The sequence below is a fragment of the Salvia miltiorrhiza genome, chromosome 2 (genome assembly GCF_028751815.1).
Source record: "Salvia miltiorrhiza cultivar Shanhuang (shh) chromosome 2, IMPLAD_Smil_shh, whole genome shotgun sequence".
NCBI lineage: Eukaryota > Viridiplantae > Streptophyta > Magnoliopsida > Lamiales > Lamiaceae > Salvia > Salvia miltiorrhiza.
Window position 1 is genome coordinate 28,234,296 of NC_080388.1, and position 24,450 is coordinate 28,258,745.

The following is a 24,450-nucleotide window of genomic DNA, read 5'->3' on the forward strand; positions in this document are numbered from 1 at the left end:
TCAAGGGTTCTAAGTTTTTTCTGTTTTTTCCTTTTTATATATAACTGCAGTTCAATAATTAACTTTGATATTATTATACTAAATTAATTACAAGGTCATGTTATAATTGAGAATAAATTGAAACTTGATGTATTTTATGGTCAGACTATAAAGTCATGTTATAATTGCGATTAAATTGAAAATTGATGTATTTTCTAGTCAAATTATAAGGTCTTGTTATAAACCAGAAAATTGACAAACTATATGTATTTTCTGGCAATAACCCCCAAACTTTATTATATAAAGTCTTATTTAATTATATTAAAAGTCTCATTTTCGAATAAAATCTTATTTGCTCTCAGAAAAGTCTTATTTGCTCTTCAGAAAAGCCTTATTTAATTTTGTGAAAACAAAATACTTATATTCAAGCAAAAGTTTCATTTATGAATAAAAAGTCTTTAAGTCTTATTTGCTATTAAGAAAAATCTTATTTGATTTCAAGAAAAAATCTTATTTGATTTAATGAAAAATATTACTCCCCCCGTCCCCCAAACAATTTCCTCTCTTTCTATTTTGGACCGTCCTCAAAATATTTTTCTGACCTACTTTTGGACATAATTGCATTCACTATTATTCTTACAATTTTCACTTTTTGTGAGACCTATTCTCTACTCATCAAATACACAACTAACTTTTATTAAAACTCGTGCCACCCTTTCTTAGGAAGATGTTGGGGGGACGGAGGGAGTAGTTATATTCAAGCAAGTTTCATTTACAAATAAAAAGTCAAGTCTTATTTGATATTAAAATGGGGCGAAGGGAGTACAAAAATATATTAAAATTGAGCTATTGCCAGTGGGTTTAGAACCCAAATTCAATGGGAAGAAAACATTGCGCTCTATCTATTGCGCCATAACCTCACTTTTGGTTTCCTTTATGCAAAGTTTTTGCTATATACGTTGTTTCACGCGACTAGTGTCATATATGAAACCAATTGCATACAAGTATTTGTGTTTCCTGATCTTAGGTTGTGTTACAGGCTACAATATATTTATTTGGAAGATGAATTGTAAGTTGATAATTGCTTGAAAAATGTCTTTCAAAAAGACTCATAAATTCTCCATATTGCAAGATACCCAACATACATCTTGGAATTGTTTAATTTCATCAATTTGATTGGGCTCATTGTATTAGTTTGTATAAATTGCAATTATATCATGTGCCTTATAGATATATTAATTTGTACAAATATTTAACAATTATGATACCATACCTCGCATTGATATGATAATTTTATCTGGACAATTAATAGATGTTCATTGTATGGTACGAATTGTCTAAGTCTGCATACTGAACACATATAGTTGATTCATTTTTCTTCTTCTATGAATGGAATATCCATCTTTGCCTTATCATGTGCTTTTACAATATGGTGACATTTGCATTTTCATTTCATCGTACAAGGATTATTTGAATTGTCCTATCCAGAAGGACCATGCATCATACGTTTTTTTTTACCAATTCAAATAATTCAAAAATAGTTATTGATCAAAAAGTTAGACATTCACAAAACTTTTCTATTCCGCTTTTCGTATTCAACTAACAGCATATGAGCATATGATAAACTTTAAAAAAAAATTCAACCACATCAACGCGTGCATCTACATGAAAAAAGAAGGTATGAGTTCGATTGAGATGGTAACACCGAAATTGAATTTGATTTCGGTTCCGTTAAGCCAGAGATTGTCAATCGACGATCATTCTTTTTTGGAGAAATTATGTTGATCAATTTCAACCATTTCCATTAGTTCTTCACTGAACCGACATATGCCCATCTTCGTTGAGGTAAATATTTTGAAATGCGTTGACTTAATTAGGGTAGATAGACAAAAAAAATTTGTCCATGTTCATACAAAAAGCAAGAGAAAGTTTGAGATTAAGTGGAAAAAAATGTGGAAGGGAGAAAATATGGTGTTAAAAAGTTACCGTTAAAACTTTACTTTCATATAATATATAAATTCTTTCTTCCTCAATATTAACAATATAATATATTTTTTAACTCACTAAGTGTTAGGTCCCGGAAGGTCTAGAATAGGTGTATGGGGGGTGGGGAATATACCTATAGGCCATTTTTCAAACAACAAGCATAACCTTTTGACTATAGAAGGAGTCAAGGAAAACTTTGATTGCAAAGGTTGAAGACTGATACTGAATCTCTCTTCAGTAAAGAGATATCAGTTAAGTCGAAGACTTTAACTGATATGAGCAAGGCTTCAGTCTTAGTTATAAAACAGAGGAGTGTTATGAATCTTACTGACTATCTGAAGATTAATCAGTTAGACTAATAACACTGGCAGCGAAAAACTTATCTTTTAAAATAGCCTTTGTGATTAACACGTTGTCAAGATTTTAGTTTCACTTTGCAATTAATCAGTTTTAGTTAACAAAGATTTTGTGCACATATAAGAAAGTAAGAACTGAAAGAACGACAAAGGGATTTTTACGTGGTTCGGAATCCAATTCCTACGTCCACGGTCAGTTGATCACACTGACAAACACTCTGGGCTTATGCTTACGGGTGCACAGCAAACCTTGAATTGAAAGTACACTTTTCAGTACTAACACACTGGGTTGGATTTCTCAATCACTTAGCATACACTGGGTACTAAGATCTCTTTGGAGTTAGAACACTGGTCTGAACTCCACACTACTCAAACACTTTTTTCGCTCAGTTGAAAGGAGGTTCGAAAACTACCAACTAGATCACAGAGAACAAACTCTCGGTAATCAGTAACTTAGGCTTTGGAAAAACAGTATTTGCCTAAGGTTCTAAGAGAATATATGTAATCAGTAGTAGACTGATTTTGGCTTTAGGATTCTCTTCTTCGATTCAAACTTTTGAAGGCTTTGATTGGCTGAGTGGCAATTTCGGCAGCGTTTCAGCTTGTGTATTTGAATCGATGAAGATTGAAGTGATCCTCGAGCTCTATTTATAGGAGAGGTCTTGAATAGATCCGTTGGCGGAGATGGTCTTCAAGAATTCATCCGTTGGAGAGAAATTCGAACTTGGCTGAAGCTTCAATCTTCGAGGTTCCTTGTTTGGTGAGAAACGGCTATTCTGGTACAAGAGAGAAGACGTCTCTGAAAAGTTTACCACCAAAAAGGAATGCTCTGCAGAGAAAGGACAATCCTTAAAATCTCTACATTTAATGCGGCTGTACTTTGAGTGCGTGGCTTCCTTTTAACGTTGGAGTTTCAGTCCGAGGAAGAATGTCAACTGATACTTGACTTTAGTATCAGTCATAACTGATTCTTCAGTTGAGAAACTCGCTTAGTCAAATATCAGTATTTGACTATGCCTTTAATCGCGAACATCAGTCGAGTTCTTCAGTCTTCAGTCTTTAGTCTTTCGTTCTTCATTCTTCATTCCTCTAGTCTTCAGTCTTCAGTCTTCAGAACACTAACTAAACTAGAAGGAGAACTCCAACACTTGAGTTTGAAAGGTTCTAGTCTATTACAAAGAAAACCTAAGGATTTTGGTATCATCAAAACAAGGGCTAGGATATTTCATTAAGTTCCCAACACTAAGGTCTGATTTCTAAAGTTTATTAACATCATTTTTTTTCCTCCTCTTCATTCAAAAACTCTCATTTCTTTCTCTCACTTCAAACGTATTAATATTATCATGCATCTTCATCTTTCTCACTTTCTTATCTCATTTGGCAAGGTAATCGTTTAGTCATATTATATTTTCATTAGTTTATATCAATAATTTTAAATAGAAAGTATTGTTAGTGATTTTATTTCAAAACATGCAAACATAGCAACAATTTTTAAGTTGACACAATAGTTTTAATTTCTCTATTATGAAATTTGTTTTTATATTTATATATTTTTTTAATCTATTAATAAACAATCTATTTTAAGAACTTACAGAGGGCCATGTTATCTTTATTCCACCTTTGATCATAATATTCTGAATTGCTCGGTTGATAAGATATTTTTCTTTTAATTTGTTGATTGGAATTCGAGTCACCATAATAATATTCTAAGTTATACACAATAAAATAATATTTGAGACTCCTCAATCCCCACTAAGAAATATTTGAGATATATATAATATCATACTTGACGATTCTCACCTTGAGAGTTTTGGCACCTTTTCCCCTGCTAATTTATGGCATATTTGGTTTCAATGTTTTAGGAGTCCTTTTTTAAATGTTTGGGGCAAACCTCATCAATAGTTAGAAGTGGTCTTCGATACAACTAGATGTACCGTACAATCGGATTACACCTTGATTTGCATCTTGGCTTGTACTATGACTCGAATCCGTATTCTGATTCGAACCGTGTAAATGACATTATTCGGTTATACAAATGGTATTGCCTGTAATTGACATTATTTGATTATACAAATGACACTATAACATTGTAATGACACTGTGTATAATTGATACTATAAGATTGTAAATGACATTATAATATTTTAAATGACTCTATATAATTGAAAATGACACTATAACATTTTAAAATGTTACAGTGTGATTTATATAACCGAATAATGTCAATTATATGCAGTGTTATTTGAATAACCGAATAGTGTCATTTACACGATTTGGGTCAGGATGCAGATCAGAATCTGAGTGTGGATTAACCCGTTTGTGTGGTACACCTGATTGTACCCAAGTTTTTGTATAATAGCTATATCCTCTTAACTATTCTTCGTCGATACGTTTGGTTCAATTATTCCATTGACTTGTTTGGATCAATTTTCTTGATCAAATTTGTCTTAACTGCTTAATCAAATGCTCAATTGACTAGAAGATAATCTCTCATATAAAATAATCATAAGAAGATAAATATTTACAAGAGCCCAAAATATGGGCGTTTTACACAGACATTGTCAAGTTTTAGTGTGACGTATTTTAAGGGCGGGCATAATCACACATTTGTTAGTGTGCGAGTCAATGCGTCCACTTATATGATGTGATATCACATTATCGAATTGAATAAGGTAATTATTAGTATTTTTTATGAATATATTATTTACTTAAAATGTGTTTACTTTGATTGTAAAATTTGCATTGAAAAATGATGAATAAGAAAAGACGAGAAAATATTATTTTTTTTCTCTTTTTTTATCATATGTTTACTAGAGATTAAAAGATGAAAAAATATTGAAAAAGATTTTCACACCCTCATCGTAAAATAATTATCCAACATTAAAGAGAAAATGAGTAAAAAAGAGTTGCTCGAGAAAATATTACACCTTGCTCCGAGAAAATTTTTCATCATAGTAAACATGTGAAAATAATGAAAAATATATTTTTCTCTCATTTTCTATCAAAGTAAATGCATTCTTAATGAATTGTTACAATATACTCATCTGTTGTTTATTTAAATTGAAGGTGTTCAACATAAGTCGGTTTATTCTAACACAGTCATTAAATTTTGTATTTTCGAATTTTTTATATTAAGATGCTTGAGTTCGAAGGTGATTATCATATGGAACCAGTAAGAATTTGATGCAAAACACGTCGTTTTGACTTTTGAGCTTGATAAAGCATAAGAATTGTGCTTAGATGTAGCCTAATATGCAATGCAAGTACAATATTTTAATGTAATTGATACCACATCAATCTGACAGTAGTATTAACTCGGTATTTTATACTACCACTAATTTTTCAAGCGATTTATTAGTTTTATTTTAAAGTCAGATTTAGAATGAAGATTTTAAATACACAGATAAATTTATTGATATTTAGATAAGCTTACAACGAACTTGAAATATGTTAATTTTGTCCAAACCAATAAATTTGAAATTAATCTATTTTCTTGAATCAAAATTATTCCATATAATAAAACAGGTATCATATGCGTAATGCCCCATTGCCCCTCAAAATTTAAAGCACCGACAGTAACAAGTCGAGAGAGAGAGAGATTTTCGAATTCCGGTTTATTTCATTAAAAGATTAAACTGAAACACAATATTCTATAACCTTTGGTGCGGCCTTTAAATATTTTTATTTATGTATAATAATAATAATAATGGACATCATTTTACTTGAAGCTCGTTTTCTTAACAAAAATGTTCTTAAAATGAAGAAATAGAAGGCTTTAAAAAAATGAAGAAATAGATGGCTAACAAGCTTCAAAAAACATACAGATGCATTTCGTTAAATAATTGTCTCTAGCTAGGTTTCTCCACCTACAGCAGTGAGAAAACTACAGCCCAAGAAGGAAAAGAAAGAACAAAACAAATGATGTACTTACAAGAAAGATAAGCGGCATTGGTGCAGCTGCAACTTGTGCAAAGTGCCAAGAACATATGCGCTTTCTTCTAGCATCTTTACTCTCTATTTCTTCAATTCTGTATTTGGGAGCACAACCTATGAACTCCTTCAAACCTTTATCATCTCTGATATAAATTATTATCCTCCAATCTTGAAGTCCTGCATCATTGTAAAGCATGAAACATATTTAGGAAGTTAAAAAACCAATTAGCTTTTTTTTAAAGTCTTGCTTTTCTTCATCTATAATTAGTTATCTACGTCAGTTGCAGCAACAGCAAATATGCTTCACCAGATAAACAATTGTAGCTTAAGATTAGGAAGTAAAACATTCTCAAAAAGATTAGGAAGTAAAACTCGGTCCATAGTTTGTACTTCAAAGTTTTTTACGTAGGCAGTAGGCTAAGAGCTGAAATGTAGACTATATAAAGTTACATGCTCAAAAGTCAAATGTAAACCAGTTGAAAAGCATAGCCACGGATCTAAAGCATACCAGTTTCACAAATATAGGTACCTTAAAAAATTGCAAGGTAGTTACACAAGGCCATTGTCTGCAGGGTAACTGCCAAGAACCCTCATATATGTTGCAAACTCCTGTCAAGATTGTACATCATTATGGTTATACATAATAAAATCATTGAAACCAAGACATTGGGGTGTAACACTAAAGAAGGGAGAAAAAAAATGCAGGAGAACATAGGGATAGCACAGACTTTTAGATGACCAAGAGCATTTTGAGCTCTTTCATCAGCCATGGATGCTTCAAAATCAACATAGAAAAGATAGGGAAAGTACCTGCATGCAAGAATGAGACCATTTGATTACACAATTAATCTAGGGAAAGTTATCGAATACATATGAAACTCTGAAAAACAGTAACCATGGCACTCTAAAAATATTAGCTAAACAGCACACCCTGTACTTCAAACAAACAAATATGGGAAACTTCACAGCAGCCGTGACAGACACAATTATGTATGTATCAATGTCATGAACTTGCCATTATGTCCCGCTATTACAATATGGAAATTTGTTGCACTTACTTAGGAAAGCCAATGGCATTGTCGTCTGATGTTTGTAAAGCCTGCTTTTGCAGTGGACGACTTTCAATCTAGTATCACAAAAAGATGCGTTGTAGTTGAGGCATACACAAGAAAGTATTGAAGATATTCTGGGAGGCCAAAGACGAACTCACCTTGGTGAGATTGATATTCCTCATAGCAAATACAGCTAGTGCCTTAAACAGCATCCCAGGACCTTCCTCTAATGAGAAGACTATACTTGTCTGCGAAAAATAATATAATGAATGACTAGATGGGTTAGGGGGAAAAATGTGTGACATGGAATTTATTTTTGAAGATGCTCAAATTTAAAGTCATGAGTAATTGGTTTTCTAGCCAATCCTCATAGTTGCTCAAAACGAAACTCTAACCTTGAAAGGTTTATCAATGCCTGGTATGATAGGCTCCCTAGCTAGCATAAGGAATCGAGTCACATTATCAGTATCATCCTGAGAAGACAAGGTAGACAAATGACAGCATTTCAAATCTGTAAAAATATGTTTATGCAACTCATATGTCAATATGATACCTACAAACTCCACAAACAAACCTGAATGTCCTGAGCAAGTACATCCAGACCATAGATCTTAGCAGCAGTCAAGCTAGCAACTGCCCCGGCATCATTAAGTTCATGAAAAGCAACATGCTACACCGGGGGGGGGGGGGGGGGGGGGGGGGGGGCAGTTAGGCACTTAATATAGTAGAATGCAGTTACTTGTAAAACTATATTACTATCAGACTTTAACAAAAATACAAATAATCCTCCCTCCGTCCACCAAAAGTATGCAATTTTGGTGGGCACAGGTTTCAATAAAATGGTGATTTCTATGTAGTGGAGAAAGTGTCCCACCATTGTATGAAATGAGTGGTTAAAGATGAATTAAGAGTGAGCTAGGGGTGGTTTTTTATAAATAAGGGGTATCTGTAAAGGTAAAAGATACGGAAAAAATGTGGGGCCATGTCCTAAAAAAGAAAGTGTCATGGTGGACGCAAAAAGTGGCATACTTTTGGTGGACGGAGAGAATACTACCTTTGCTGCGCCAGCAGTATCATCCACTGCTTCCCTAACCAGTCCCAACTTAGTTAAGGTATTCTCACACTGTGCAAGAGCCTGCAGTATCAGGTGTTACAGATTGTAAGCTTCATGTTCCAGAAAAAATAACCTAGCTCCATTGGGCTTGAGATACCTGAGGATGGCTAAGAACCCTTGTAAGTTTTTCAATCTTGATACCGGGATTAGCTAGTAAGCAGTGCCGGATTGCGAGTTTAACTTCCCCAACAATATGTAACCTATGTCGGAGTAGAAGATCATAGTTCCTGTGTATACTGCCTCCTAATGAGTTTTCGATAGGCAAAACCGCCCTATCAACAAGCCACCTCTCTACTGCCTGTAGCAGTAGTGGTTAAGCATAGGATTTCAGCATTCAATCAAAATGTGAAGACAGTTTGCAATCATTATATATTCCAAAACTTGTAAGTATTTATCAGAATATATAATCTGATAAATAGAAATGTCATACTTCAACTATAGTAGAGAATAATTTCAACAAATCAGATTAATACAAATTACAATACACCAAAAAAGGCATAAGATACTGACTTCAAAAGCTGTGTCAAATTGTTCACATGGTACTGCCTCACAATTCGGATAAGCCTTCTCGGCTGCAGACTCGCTGTACGCACCTCGAACGCCCTTTGAAAATATATAATCAAAATCAGAACCATATGCTCTCTCCTAGCACAGGGTGGTACAACTCACGAGGCATCAAATACAACATCAACGCATTGGACTTTATGCAATAACATGATGTACCGCAAGCCCCAATGCTTGCACCTTTCATGCAATGAATTTCAAAAGGAGGAGCAAAACCTGATACGCCACGCGGAGACGAGACCCTTCCGCCGCCAAATTCGACAGCTGAGCAGAGGTCAAAGGCCCTGAAACAATCGACAATTCGAAAAACACAGAAAGGGAGGTAAATCAAACGAAATTAATAGAAATTATAACGTTAAATATGGGGGGAATCCAATAAGATCGTCAAACTGAGACGGACGCGGAAGTGATGGAGGAGAGTCTCTCGAATTGAACTCGTAAGGGGAATCTTGCATGAGCTTCTGTAGCTCGATTGCTTGGGTTTTGTCATTGCTACTTTTGCCACTACTGCAGGCGTGGAAATGGATGTTGCGACGTCGTTTAGTAAGTTTAAGCGTGAAGAATGGATTAAGCTTAGAGTTAGGGTTTACGATTCCGGAATTAAAGGGGGTAATTGGGGATCGGGATGTGGTGGCCGCCATTGTCGTCGCGGGAGCTGAGAAATGAGAAATAATGGCAGCGCGAGGCTTGGGGCAACGTCGATAAGTTTGCTGCGGTCAATTCCTTGCTGGCTCTCGACTGGACTCTTAATTGAATTCTCATAATCTAGAAGAATCAAACATAATTTATAATTTCTTTCAATTACGGGCTTACGAATTTTTTACTAATTGGAACCACCGATAGAATATATTTTAATGGGAAGGGTGGATTTTCATTTATAAAATGACATGAATTGAAAAAATAGAATATAAAATGACATAGTTTAAAAAAAATAGAATATAAATTATATTGTGGCATCCGGCGAGCCACGTTACGTTTTTGGTGACCGAAAAATAGATGCAGAATATTTGATAAAAATTTGATAGTTTGAGGGTTTACAGAACATTTTGAAACTTCCAGGTCATTTTCAATAAAGACTATTAATTTATGTTAAAACTAAATATGGTATTTATCAAAATTATAGATTCATTAATAATTTAATAGAATTAACCAATTATAAAGCTATATATAAACATATCTATAATATTGAATTACCTGCAATTATTATAAAAATTTGTAGTCGGTAGAATCAATGTTAACTCCAATAATATTAGATAGAATATTGATAACATTTGTTATCAACAGTTTTAGATTTCAGCCAACATTCCGAAAATTTTCCCTTAAACTGGACTTTGACTCTTCAAGAGTAACTGAATATTATTAATATTTCTCTTTCTTTTATGTTTTCACATTCTTTGGTTGTGGAATAACTTATCTTGTGTAGCTATCCACATTTTGAATATGTGAAAGAGTGGTTAAATTAGGGTCCAAGATAGTGAGGCAGTTGTTCCTATTTTCAAGAACATGATCTCAACCAACATTCCACATACAGGTTGATTGATGATTTTCGGGAGTTAATTGCAACAGTTGTACGTAGAATTTGGACGTGGGAAATGGTGCTTATTAAACATGATATGTGACTCTATAAAGGCTGCAAGATGGCTCTATCTAACATACGACTTGGAAGTGTGTTTTCACAGAGCTAACATTCATCACAACTATTTCGTCACTTTCCTACTACAAACATGAAACGATTGTTTTAAGTCTTGCTTTGACAGAGGAGTCTTAGATATCTAATCTGTAAAAGTTATCTCTGTATTGCTGGGAGGGCAAGGACATGAATCGAAGACCAATGCGTCATTGGAGCGTATCATGTTGTTCTTTGGTCGTTTAACCATATGTCACTTAACTGAGATGAATCAACATTCTAGGTGCAAGTAGTAGATAGGTGTTTTAACCTTAGGCAGCTAATTTGTAAAGATTGATCACCAAGAGATCTTGTATTATACCTTGTAATATTGTTAAACATAGTAGATGATGTGGATGATATTATGCTCCTCTTTTCAACTAGGCCTATGAAAATTATGGATTATGGCAAAGAATCAAATTTGGTGGAAGAAAATTATCAAAGGAGAAAGTTAATATTGATTGCTTTCAGTCAAAGACGAAAGAATGAAAACAAAAAAAAAAGTTTCAGTTCCGTCAACCTTGGAGCTTAGCTCCATCTCAAGCATCAACCTTGACGGGTTAGCCCTGTCGTACGCCAACCTTGGTGATCAGCTCTGCTGAGCTCCAATCTTGGTGGGTCAGTCCCGCCGAACGCCCACCTTGGCAGGTGATCAGCTTCGTCGAGCTCCAACCATAGCGGATCAGCTCTATTGAGAATCAATCTTAGATGGTCAGCTCGGTCGAACACGAACCTTGACAGCCCCATCAAACGCCATTCTTGGCAAATTAGCCTCGTCGAACGCTAACTTTGGCGGATCATCATCGTCGATCGCCAATCTCAGTAGATCAGCCTCGCCGAACTCTAGTCTTAGCGGGTTAGCCCTGCCAAACACTAACATTAACGTATAAGCTCTGCTGAATGCCAACCTTGGCTATCGGCCTTACTTATTGCCAGCCATGGCAGTCAGCTCTGCCAACTTTAAATGTCAGCTTCACCAACCTTAATAATCAACTCCAAGATAGAGACCGTTGTAATGAGACTTATGCCTAATTTTCTCAATTATTGGGCCTCAATGCTTGGTTTTCTCTATAATCGATGAATAGGACTTTTATGTGTAAAATTGGGGGTCATTCATTACCGATCAATATAAAATAAACACATAAACAAAGCAACACAAACAATCGTCTAAAGCCTTTCCCGACAACGATGTCAAAATTTTATTCAACTCAAAACACCTAATGAATTGACTCGCAATCGTACGAGATCAATTGTAGTGGAATATAAGCTAACCCAAGTCGTATATCTCAAGGAAGTCTAAGCAAAGCAACAATTCATGCTATGCACATAAAGCATATACAATTCTAAATACTCTAAATAAAAGCTTGGTCTGACATTCAAGCTCCGATGAACTAATACATAATTAAAAGAAATCAATAAAAATATTTAGGCGAGAATCAAATATGAAGAAACAATAAATGAAAGCATATAAACAAGACAATAAAGAAAATCTATAATTCTAAACCAGGATTCTAAGCTAGGGTTGAGGAAGCAATAACTCAATAGAGAAACTAACAGTAAGAGCATCAATTATCTAGGAACCACATTAAATCAAAAATGCGAATTAATCTAACAAAAAGCATACGAAAAGAACTAATAAATTACTCTCCAAACTAGACATAAAATCCAACATTAATCTAGAATATAAATAAACTCACAACAAATCTGTGTGATAATCCTTGGATAATGAAGGAGAATTTTGTACCCACTCTATCTAAATTATTCTAGATAAAACATAATTAATAACATAAGAAATAAAGCCTAAGAACTAAACTCAATTCTTTGTTTTTTAGTGTTTGGAATAGGGGAGGGTCAAAAAAAGCCAAGGCCAGCTTTTATAGGCTTCAAAAAAGGTGCAGCAAAGAACTCCATTACCGCGGTCACAGGTATGGCGCGACGGCGACTCATGGAAGGCGGAGACCACGTCGAAGGGGCACAGCTGGTCATTACGAGGGCGCGACCGTTGTACCAGGGCTCGATGACAACCTAGCATTAGGGCGCGATCGCAGCCTAAGGCGCGATCGTGGAGTTAAACTGGGAGTGTTGGCCTGGCAACGAGCAAAGGAGCGGGCAGAGTGCCGACGGCTCACAACAAGGTCGCAACCGCAGCCTAGGAAGTGGGGCTCTACTTCGGGAAATGCACATGCAGGACACGAGTGAAGGTGCGGTTAGGGCGCGACTGCGGGGTCATTTTTCGAGGAAAAATGACCCACAACTTAATCATATGCTCTTGATTTTCATAACACGGAAATATATTAATCCTTACCAATACATCACATAATACATGAATAATAGGCTTAAGGTGAATTTATCATAGCTAAATAATCATCACAAAGTATAACAAATTTGCACAAAACAGCTAGTATATGAAAAGTTTTATTTTATTTATAAAAAACATTATTTGCTTTTAAGAAAAATCTCATTTACGAGTCTTGTTTACTCCCTCATTTAGGTCTTATTTTCTCTTAGGAATGTAAATGGGGTCGGGCAGGGTCGGATATTGCTTTCCCACTCTAGTACCTGCTCCAAAAATTCACCATCAAATTCGACTCTATACCCATTTTAAAATCGGGGCAGGAGCGGGGCGGGGATTATTCAGTGGGGAAAGGGTACCTTTTGGGTAGACATAATTTTTTAAAAGTAATACTCCCTCCGTCCCATAATAGGTGGCTTAAAACTTTTCGGCATGAGAATTAAGGAGAATGTGTTGAATTTTTTAGTTTATGAAACATGTCACTTATAGATAGGGGTGAGCATTCGGTTATATGGTTCGGTTTTTGCTAAAACCAAATCAAACCATATTTTAGTTCGATTTTAAAAAAAAACGAACCGAACCGAATTAACCGAACAAACCGAACCGAATTAACCAAAATTTTTATAATTAAAACCGAACCGAACCGAACCGAACCGAAAAACCGAATTAATCCGAAGAAAACCAAAATTTTCGAAAAAAAACCGAAAAAACCGAAATTTTCGAAAAAAAAACCGAAAATTCCAAAAAAAAACTATAAAATTAAAAAAATATTAGAAGTTAGATATTATAAAATTATAAATAAAATATTATAACATATATTTATATATATATTATAAATATAATTCGGTTTTTCAGTTTTGTTCGGTTTTAAAAAATCCGAACCGAACCGAACCGAAAAACCGAAATTTTATGGAAAAAAAAACCGAACCGAACCGAAAAACCGAAAAAACCGAACCATATTTTAAAATTTCGATTTGGATCGGTTCGGTTATTCGGTTTCGGATTTTTTGCTCACCCCTACTTATAGAGTGACAGCCCAAAATGAAATATATGTCACTTTTAATATGACGAAGGGAGTATATAAATAACAATTGATTTATCACAACATAAAATTCACAAAAAAAATTAAAATTAGGGCCGGTCTTGCATGCGGCGGTCGCACTCCAGTGCGACGGGTCCGCCCCGACCCGACCCGTGCCCAGACCCGAAATCCTGAATCCTAAATTATTACATTTGTTTATAATAAGTATTACTTTTAATAAGCATGAAATATACATTTGTTCGCACAAATGTATACTTATATAAATATAGGTATTTACCTTCATTTAATATAAAGTATTATATTTTCTAAACCCTAAATTCCATAAACTAAACCCTAAACCCTGTAAACTAAACCCTAAGCCTGAACAGTACTAAACCCTAATATGAGTATTTACTTTTAATAAGCATAAGATATACATTTGGTCGCAAAAATGTATACTTATATTAATATAAATATTTACCTTCATTCAATATAAAACATTATACATATCAATAATTACTTTTTCATACGATAATAATTATTTGATCAAATAATAATGTAATTATTTATGCTTATTAAAAATAATCATTGTTATAATAAAAAGTAATATTTGATATGGAGAAATGTAATGTTTCAAAATTATTATATTAATTGTAATTATTGTTGTAATAAAAATTATTTATTATTATAATAAAAAGTTATTATTATTATTATAAAGAAAGATAATGTTTTTAAATATTACAATTTTCACAATATTGAAGTTAACTACTTATATTCACATAAATATACATTTATATGAACAAATGTATATATTGTGTTTATTAAAAGTAACAATTATTATAAACAAATGTAATAATTAGGAGCATGGGTCAAATCCATGCGGGTCAGGGTTCAGGGTCAGGAGGGCGGGTTTGGAGCCGGGTCGACGGTCGCACCCATTAATCTACGTTAAAATTAATAACAATGGCCCTTAATATGTTCTTGAACATAAAAAAATAATTAAATTAATAAAATTTAATATATTTTATTGGGGTGGATTCGAGAGGGAATCTATACCCCCGTACATGCTCTGAAACCGACCCACGTATAACACAAACTTTACAAAAGTATGTGATGTACTCCCTCCGTCCACAAAATGAGTACCCATATTTTCCTTTTCATTCGTCCACGAAATGAGTACCCCATTCCCTTTTTGGTAAGTATATCCCGCACATCTCTTTAATTAATACACTCAAAAAGTGGGACTCTTAAACTATTCACACTACACTCCATACATTTCTTAAAACCCGTGCCGTCCACAAATGGGTACTCATTTCGTGGACGGAGGTAGTATCAATTATTATAAATTCGCCTTTTTATTTTAAGAAAAAAATCAATTACTCCATTTGTTCCATTAGAATAGGCTCTTTATATATATATATATATATATATATATATATATATATATATATATATATAGGGTAAAGTTCAATAGGAACACAAATATTTGCAGAGTCTAGAGTCGTAATCTTGTTCGTTGATTGTGTGAAATCGGACGGTAATAAATAATCCTGATTTCATGCGGCACCATATACTCAAAAGGATAAGTTGGTATTTTCATAAATTATGTAACTGTAACTTACCCTCATTATATGTAATCAAATCTTTTCTTTTATGGTAGATTTGTTCGGTAGATACGTTAGATGTTTTTAGCATTAAACGAATATTACATAGCCTGTTAATTCTTTTGTTTTCCCCTTGTAGATCTTGCATCTTCCATTGAAGAAGAACTGCAGATTCTAAAGCTCTAATATGGATGCTCAAGGTTAGTCCATATCACCGAACACGTTCGTGCGAAGTTGGGCAAATATATAATTCTAGTTATCATTATATACGTAATTCCCACAAAAAATTGTTCATTGCAATATTCTTGTCCTTTAATGCTTCACGATTCATTGAATTTACGGACACATAAAATGACATATTTTATTTATACTCGTTTATAACTGTTATGAACTAAGTGACGAACATATCATGTAATATGTTGAACTTCCAAATAGCGTTGTGAACGTCTATATATTGTAGTCAATACAAATTTTCCTCAATGTCCGGAATCAATCAAACCATACCATGGGCAGACGTTTGATACTTTACCACAAGTTGAAAAATTTTACAAGGATTATGCTGTTTCTTGTGGTTTCGAGACTCGATTCAACACTATACAGAGATCAGACGATGGAACTATTACTTATAGATTATTTCTTTGCAAAAGAAAAGGAGTGTGGGAAAAGGCGGATGAACTTCCTAGTTTTTGGTGTTCCTAGTTTGATTCTATTATGGTGAACTTCAAAATAAACGTTTTCAATTTTGGTCGTTACGTGGATTTTTAATAAGTTAACAGTTTTATTCATGTTTGACATTGTTCAATTTTGTATTACTGGCTTATCAAAGTTTTATTAACTCCTGTCTTTTTCCCAAGGTTTTAATATTCCGAACGTAATCGCTTATTATAATGAACCTGAATGTCTTTTGTATCGAACTTATTATGTTAATATATTGAACTTGTGCCTGAAAATAATATAACAAAGATACACACTCCTGAATTTTTTTGTCTATATTCAATTATTGTAAAACTCAACTGACTTAAATTCTATCTGAGTTTAATTATTAATTATTGTTAAATGATTTTAATTTTTTTTCGAGGTTTTAATGTTTCGAACATAATGACTTATTTTAATGAATTTGCTGGTTTTCAACATCGAACTTATTAAGTTAATATATTGAACTTACGACCATCTGCACGTTTTCGACCCAATCATTTGTAAGTGGCACTCCGGAATGTGGTTCTGACATAACATTATGAAAAAATATAAAATAATTCATGTTCACTGCTTCAAAATATATTAGTACACAAAATATAATATTTTAAATTTTCATACGCAGCAACATGAATGTTTATCATGGTGTGTTTTTGTAAAACATTTTAAAATCCTTTATTATGCAAAGTTCGTTGTTCATATAACCTATATTAAAATTAATAATGTATAATCAATGATTTTTGTTACTTTAGAAAGCTGAAAATTTTTAACCTTTAGCCATCCTCACAATATATAATATTTTAAATTTTCATACACCTCAATATGAATGTACAAGTCGACATATTTAATTTACTATCATAACTTTGTCTGTGCATTTTAAATATTTTATGCTCGGACTTCAACTTATGTTTCCAACCTACACGATTGAGATTAATTATTAACTCCTGTTAGATGATTATTTTCCGACCTGCACGATGGACCTGTGTACACCTTCGACTCATCTCCAACCCACGTCCCGTCGATTGTCTACCAAACTTCTTATCATATATTCGGTCCAATCCCATTTTATCTAAATTGTTAACATCAGATAAAGTATTCAAAAGATATGGGTGGACCGTACCATTTTAGCAACTCTCGAATAATGAAAAACTCATAGCAATAATAAAATGTCTCTTAAACCAGATGCCACCACTTTTACAATTTATCATTTGAGCTATAAAACAATTCCAATCTTTATCTTGTCTCTGTTGTCGACATCGAAAAACGAAAACCACTGTTCAAATAGTTCATTGTTTGATTGTCGTTCGAACGCACGAATCTTTTGAACACCTTTTGGGATTTTGAAGACACGATATACATCATCACCAGTAACCTTCACACAACAACCGTTATTAATTTCCAGTCTTCATGTCATTGGGATGAAGTTATTCAATGTCCAATATGCCAAACACCATGGCAGGTCCTCCACCTTCAACTCTAGCAAATTACCAAATCCAATATCCCGAACTGCATCCTCTTAGCAGAACTCAATTTTAACAAAGTATCGTTGAATGTGGCAGGTGTTGTCCTCGTGTTCAACGATGGAAATATGGGCTTCCTCCCAAGTCGTATTTCATAAGGACCATGTGGTCTTATGCTACGACGTAGAGCACCCACACCTTTTGAAGTGCATACTGTTCCTTTATCAGCTGCAACATGAACAACAAATCCATTAACCTGGGATTTAGTTTCAGCTGTTCTGAGTATGTTCTTTGGGATAGAGTTCTATGGAGACCATCAAAAATTCGAAGAACGAAGACCAAATCCTATGTGTCGATCTTGGTATATCCAAGGGTGATGATTCATCTGGTGAAGATTTGATATTTTCGTTAATTGTCATAGATAGGCAATCAAATATTTTATTTATGGAATATTAATTTGATGAAGAGTCTATTATGTGAATAATGCATCCACAGAACGCAGTATTCGTAGAAAATACTAATGAACATACTAATGTTCGTTGATATGTTCGTAAAAAAATAAATGAACATACTAATTTTCGTTGATATGTTTGTAAAAAATAAATGAACATTCGAATGTTCATCGATATTTTCGTAAAAAAATAAATGAACATACTAATGAACATACTAATGTTCGTCGATATTTTCGTAGGAAAACAAATGAACATAATAATGTGAACGAAAGGAAACAGGTGATTTGCCTAAAATGGTGATCAAATTTAAATTGAGGAATGCAGAGTGACATGCAAATATTTAATTTAATTATTAGAGAGATATAGTTCATCGTTTGTTTACCTTTGTTTATATTTGTTCGGTGATGATTAATCAAATTCTTGCATTTTTGCCTGGAGAAATTGACGAGTCACTTGGTGTGTCTACAATATAAAATCCAATAGTTAAAGCATCGAGATAAAATAAAACAACCCAAAAATAAAGATAATTGGATAGTATTTACCTGGTACCATCATTTCAGTTCAGCGCAGAGGAGAAATATATGTTACAAACAAAATTAATTATATTAATCACATTTAAAATCATAAAGATTCAAAGTAAATTATCTAATTGATGATGGAGCATTGCCCTGATGATGCAGTATGATATAACAAATGCAAGATGATGGAGATTTGGTTTAATTATTACAGAGTAATTTTGTTATATCTTATTGCATTTACAATAAACGAAATTGATTGATTTATTATGCATACGTTCGGACGTTCGTAACTTTTATCATACATCCAAAAATATAGACTGATAGTTATGTATATATTGAACGTGTATATAACTTTAGGTCGAACACAGAATGAATGCACAAAAATATTAATACTAGACAATATTTAAATATTCATGATCTATAACATGTAACACACTACAGTATATGCTAAATTATAATGAATGAATCTGGAAATTTTTAAATGCCTGAACTTTTTTCATAATCTGGAACTATTTTCGTCGACGATCAACGTCACTAACCTGGAGTAGATGGCAGCTATCAGATGTGAGTTATATGTGGTTGTCGGCGATTTCTGTGAACGAGAAAGGGAAAAGTGATGATTGAATGTAAGTGGCTGACCGGCGAATGCAGAAATTGTTAAATGAGATTTCGACGACGGCGGAAGTCACACAATAACTCACTAACCTAACATCCTCCGTGATAATATCAATAAGAAACACATAGCTATAGTCCAAATCCATCAAAACGATTGAAAACCTCCTACAGATTCGGTAGCTGCGAAATTTGTGGGATACTATAATTCTTTCCAAATAATGTTCACTGTATGTTTACTTTTTTGACCCTACGAACTTCAGATTCATTAAAATCAATATTAAAATGATTATAATAATTAACAGAAGTTGCAATCTCGTCCATTGATTGATTTTGATCTAACGAACCATACTATGACTCATTACTCTATATAGGGATGTGTTCTTATAGAATGCAACCCTATATATATATATATATATATATATATATATATAGGGGAAGGATAAAATAAGAACGCTTCTTAAAATATAAATTAGGAACCATTTTCAGCCCTTAGATCATCAAGATCTACGGTTGATTCATCACCTTGTTGGATAAATTCATGGTCCTGAGTTCGAATCCCAAAGGTAGCAAAAAATTATTTTTCGCAATTCATGCCTTTATACAGTTTATTCATGCGTGTTATACATAAAATTCATGCATTTTTGTTGGTTCGTAATTCTTAAAATAAGGGTGGTTTATTGAATAACCGCCCCCTATATATATATAGGGTTGGGTTCCGGTGGATCCCTATGCTTATAATAGATCCGTAGATCCAAATCTAGACCATTAGATCAAAAAAGCGGGTGAAACAGGATGCTGACACGTGTATAAACACGCGGATCCAACGCGGGTCAAACGGATCGACCCGTTCCGCCTTTTTTGTAAATTAACAATTTGACAGGGGTAGCATTGTAATTTTACACTATTACTGAGGCGGTCGCGATAGTAATAATTTGATTTCTGACAGTAAATAATTTATTACTACATCGCGAATGCATCCGTAAATCAACAGTCTTCATCTTCTTCACTTCTTCTTCTGCATTCTTCCGATTTCTTCTACTTTAACCGACGATTTCGTACAAGAACACTGATAATGGCGAGAAGAATAAAAAAACCAGCAAGAAAGAAACATTCTAAGAAAGATGATGGTCAGTTCATAGTGTTTGAATTTGCTTTCGTCTATCTAGGGTTTTGCATTTGCTTACAAATGATTATGCATCTTCTGGAATTTTAAACTTATTTCATACTTCAAACAAGAGTAACTATATTTTAAATCGATATAGAAAACCCTAACTTTACTATTTATGGAATCGAAAAAAAAGAGCACTAAATTTATATTTTTTTTTTATGTGATCTATGACTTTCATGAATTGTTTATGCATATTATAGAGATGTGGTCCTCACTTTTCATTAAAATGTATACTTTATTTGTCCCTACTCAAATAATTACAACTTTCAAAACATGAATAGATCCAAAAATAGAAGTTGGTGGGGCTATAAATGATTTGAATATGTTCTTTATACTATGTTCTGTATAGTGAATATGTTCTGCATACTCTTTGTGCATATTGATATGTTCGTTAATGCATTTTGATTTGTTTGTTATGCATATGTCCATTTCAGTAAATATGAATAGATCCAAAAATAGAAGTTAGTGAGGCTATAAATGATTTGAATATATTCTGTATACTATGTTCTGTACAGTGAACATGTTCTGCATACTCTTTGTGCATATTGTTATGTTAGTTAATGCATTTGGTTTTGTTTTTTATGCATATGTCCATTTCTGTACATGCATAATCATTTATACTAATATGCATGCCATCAAGTATTTATATGCATTTCCACTAATTGCACTATGCACTTCGGTATCATATATTATGCATTTTTCTGTTACAGACACATCAAATGATGATTTTGTCGAAGAGACTCCAACAGGAAGCGGATCTAAATCAAAACAAATAGTAGAATACAAAGGAAAGGGCAAACAGAAGGCGACCGCAACGCCCAAAAAACAAAAACAAAAGCAAAAGCAGAAGGAAAGGAGAAAATCAAAAAGGCTGATAATCAAAAAAAGTCCAGAATCCGAAAGCTCAAAAGAGGATGTAGTGCATGCTGAACAAATAGAAACGAAAAAAGAGAAGAGTCGAGGGCAAAGACTAACAAGTAGGACAACAACCTACTCGTTAGTTGATGCTATAGAGAGAATGAATCCAACACAAAAAGCACAAATAATAGAGCTTGGTTTTGGAAACATATTGAAGATAAAAGTTAAGGAATTCCCTTCAACTTTGTCATACTGGGTTGTGGAGAGTTTTGACTACAGAGATTGTGCTTTACAGCTTGCAAAAGGGAAGTTTCTACTAATTGAAGAAGAAGATGTCTACAGAGTCTTTGGTTTCCCGAAAGGGAAGAAACAGATCGCGAAGAGGACAAACAATGAGGGACAGGACTTGCTGGAAGAGTGGTTTGACTTTTTTCCAAACAGAAACAAAATAAGCCCCGCACAGATTGCTACTCAAATGTTAGCACTGGAGGAAGGAGGAGTTTGGTTCAAACGCCATTTCCTTATTCTAGTTGTTGCATCTTTGATAGAGAACACAAATGTTGGATATATCACAGCTCCAACAATGCACCATTTCGATGATGTTGAAGATGCTCGAAATCTTGACTGGGGAGATTTTCTGATTAAATCTCTCATTTCAAAAAGAAAAGCATGGGAAGACAAAAAGAAAAACTTCTGTGGGCCTACATTATTCCTGATGGTAAGAATGAGTTTTTAAAATTTTATAATTTTTGAACATAAGTTTCTATAACATTAATATATACTTTAATCTTTCAAAAAAATGCAGGCATTCTATGTGGATAGAATAAAAACTTATGCTGCAAAGTCATATTCAAGGAACTACCCAGCAATCTCAAATTGGGATTATCAGAAACTGAGGCAACGCGAAGATGATGAATTCGGTGCTGGAGGTTTTGGGTATGGAATTGTGTGCTTCCCAATTGAAGTTCCACAGAATGAAGATTTCAATTCATTCGAAACAGAAGAACAAACCAGTGGAATTCAGGAAGCAGTCAGTGAAATCATCAAAGATGCCAGCGAGATTGCAACAAAACTTGTTGCATTTGTGCAAAAACTAAAGTCAGTACCTGCTCAGGCATTTGATGATGACACTTTCATGCAAACAATGGAACACGCACACAAATTGATTGGATATGACATCAGCCAAAAGCCAAGGGATACTGAACCAAGCAGTTCTGAGATGAGAGAATCTCAATTGGATGATATATTCTGGGGCCAGAATGATGTATGCAAGGCAATAGATGATATTATTAAAGCTGTTCTAATGAGAGAGGAATACATACAGAAATTGGACAATGCTCCTACATTCAGCCTTGGAATTTCTCAAATGTTCACAGATGACAACAATATCAATCTGGATGATGACAATTTCATCTTTTCAACTCCAAACAGAGATGAAAATGAAGAGGTAATGCATTTATATATAATATAAACATAATTTATATTTATTGCATATATTATCAAAAAATATGAATTTCTTAACTCATAAGTATGCGTAAACAGCCTGAAGAGGAGCAAGAGCCGGAAATCGTAGTAGTTACAATTCCAGAGGTAAATGTAATAAATTATAAAGATATTATCCTTATTATAGTCTTATAATATGCATTTCTAAATACATTAATATGCATAAACAGACTGAAGTGCAGCAAGAAAAGGAAAAAGATGATGGACAGGAAGATGAACAACAAAAAGAAGGACAGGAAGAACAAGAAAAAGATGAACAGGGATGAGTAGCATTTGAGAACCAGCAAGAACCTCAAAAAGAACCATTTGACAAGGACGAGGAAGAACCACAAAAAGGTGGACAGAAAGAACAGACAGAGACAGGAGAAGAGAAAGAACATGAAGGCCAGGTAGAAAAAATACTTGAAAAATTCAAAAAACAGGTAGAAGAAATTAAATAATTAATATATAATGCATACCTTAGATCACTACAATGCATGTTTTCATACATATACATGCATACGAACAGGGGAATGACGTGATAGATGAAATGCAACAACACACTGCACAAAATCAATTCGAAAACGAAATGGAAAAGGTACAAATAATATATATGTATACAGGTTTAAGGTAAATAATGATTCAAAAATTTACATATATATGTATACAGGTTGTTCAAGAAGCTGAGAAAAAACACAGCAAGAAAAAGAAAGAACAGGCCAAACAGTTTGATGAAACTGTTTGGAAAAAATTGGAAGATCAAACAGCAGAAGCGAGAAAGAAATTGGAACAACAGGCACTTGCAGAAAGACAAAAACAGAGGCAACTACAGATGGAAATGAAAGCAAGAATGGACAAACTCAAAGCAGTGAAGTCAGAAAAAAATAACAAAGGTCAAAGGCAAAAGAAAGCAGGAAGAAGAAGAGGTAATGATTCATATTAATAAAACTTTTATTAGACAACAATTATAACATAAAATATTACCATATTTTTAGAAATTGGATGACACTCCTACAAAGAGGAGAACTACCAGAAGCAATACTGAACCTGCGGAAGAAGTGCCTGTCAAGAGGGAGACAAAAAAGACAGCAATGCTAGTATCGCCTTTTGCAAGACGATCACTAAGTGCTTCTGAAAGCATGACAGCACAAGAGAACCAGCTAGCCTACTTTGCTCTGCACAATAGCGAAGACACCATGTATATTTATTTTCTAAGTTTATTTTATTGTCTGTAGATTTATTTTACAAAACACATCAACAATTTAACATAAACATAAATGCATAACAGGAATGACATCCTATTCAAGAACAAGGAAACGCAGCTCCCCCGACAAGAGATAATGTCAATGAAACATGGTGAATACATAAACATATCAGTAATTGATATCTGGAGCAGGATTCTGAATGAAAACGAATCAGTCCGTTCAAAGGATTCACCAGTCAGATTCTTTGCTACAACAGAACCTTCTGTAAGTATAATAAAATTATCTTATATTTAATATTATTAATTTATACATGATAGCTAACAATTATTTCATAACAAAATTATACTATACAGCTCATCACAATCAGCATGCCAAATACCAACTGGTCCAATGAAAAAATGCAAGAGGTTTTTCAAGAAAAGTTTCAGTAT

The 24,450-nt window shown here is 33.7% G+C and overlaps 1 protein-coding gene across 1 annotated transcript; it reads right to left on the minus strand.

Moving 5' to 3' along the window:
* Positions 1 to 6,095: 6,095 nt before the first annotated feature.
* On the minus strand, positions 6,096 to 9,742 carry LOC131007686 (arogenate dehydratase 2). The gene is made up of 12 exons (XM_057934619.1): positions 9,385 to 9,742; positions 9,201 to 9,268; positions 8,931 to 9,023; positions 8,518 to 8,718; positions 8,361 to 8,441; positions 7,881 to 7,976; positions 7,702 to 7,779; positions 7,465 to 7,554; positions 7,313 to 7,380; positions 6,983 to 7,064; positions 6,784 to 6,863; positions 6,096 to 6,431 (listed from the first exon to the last, which is right to left on the minus strand). Exons 1-11 carry the CDS (start codon positions 9,623 to 9,625, stop codon positions 6,804 to 6,806), a joined length of 1,158 nt encoding a protein of 385 aa, XP_057790602.1. The 5' UTR covers positions 9,626 to 9,742; the 3' UTR covers positions 6,096 to 6,431; positions 6,784 to 6,803.
* Between the last annotated feature and the right edge of the window lie 14,708 nt (positions 9,743 to 24,450).

Excerpts from the sequence above, each read along its gene's own strand:
- LOC131007686 (XM_057934619.1), bottom strand. The coding sequence starts at position 9,625 with ATGGCGGCCACCACATCCCGATCCCCAATTACCCCCTTTAATTCCGGA. Across the intron at positions 8,719-8,930 it reads AATTTGACACAGCTTTTGAA|GCAGTAGAGAGGTGGCTTGT; the intron begins GTCAGTATCTTA and ends CTACTGCTACAG. Across the intron at positions 7,977-8,360 it reads ATACTGCTGGCGCAGCAAAG|CATGTTGCTTTTCATGAACT; the intron begins GTAGTATTCTCT and ends CCCCCGGTGTAG.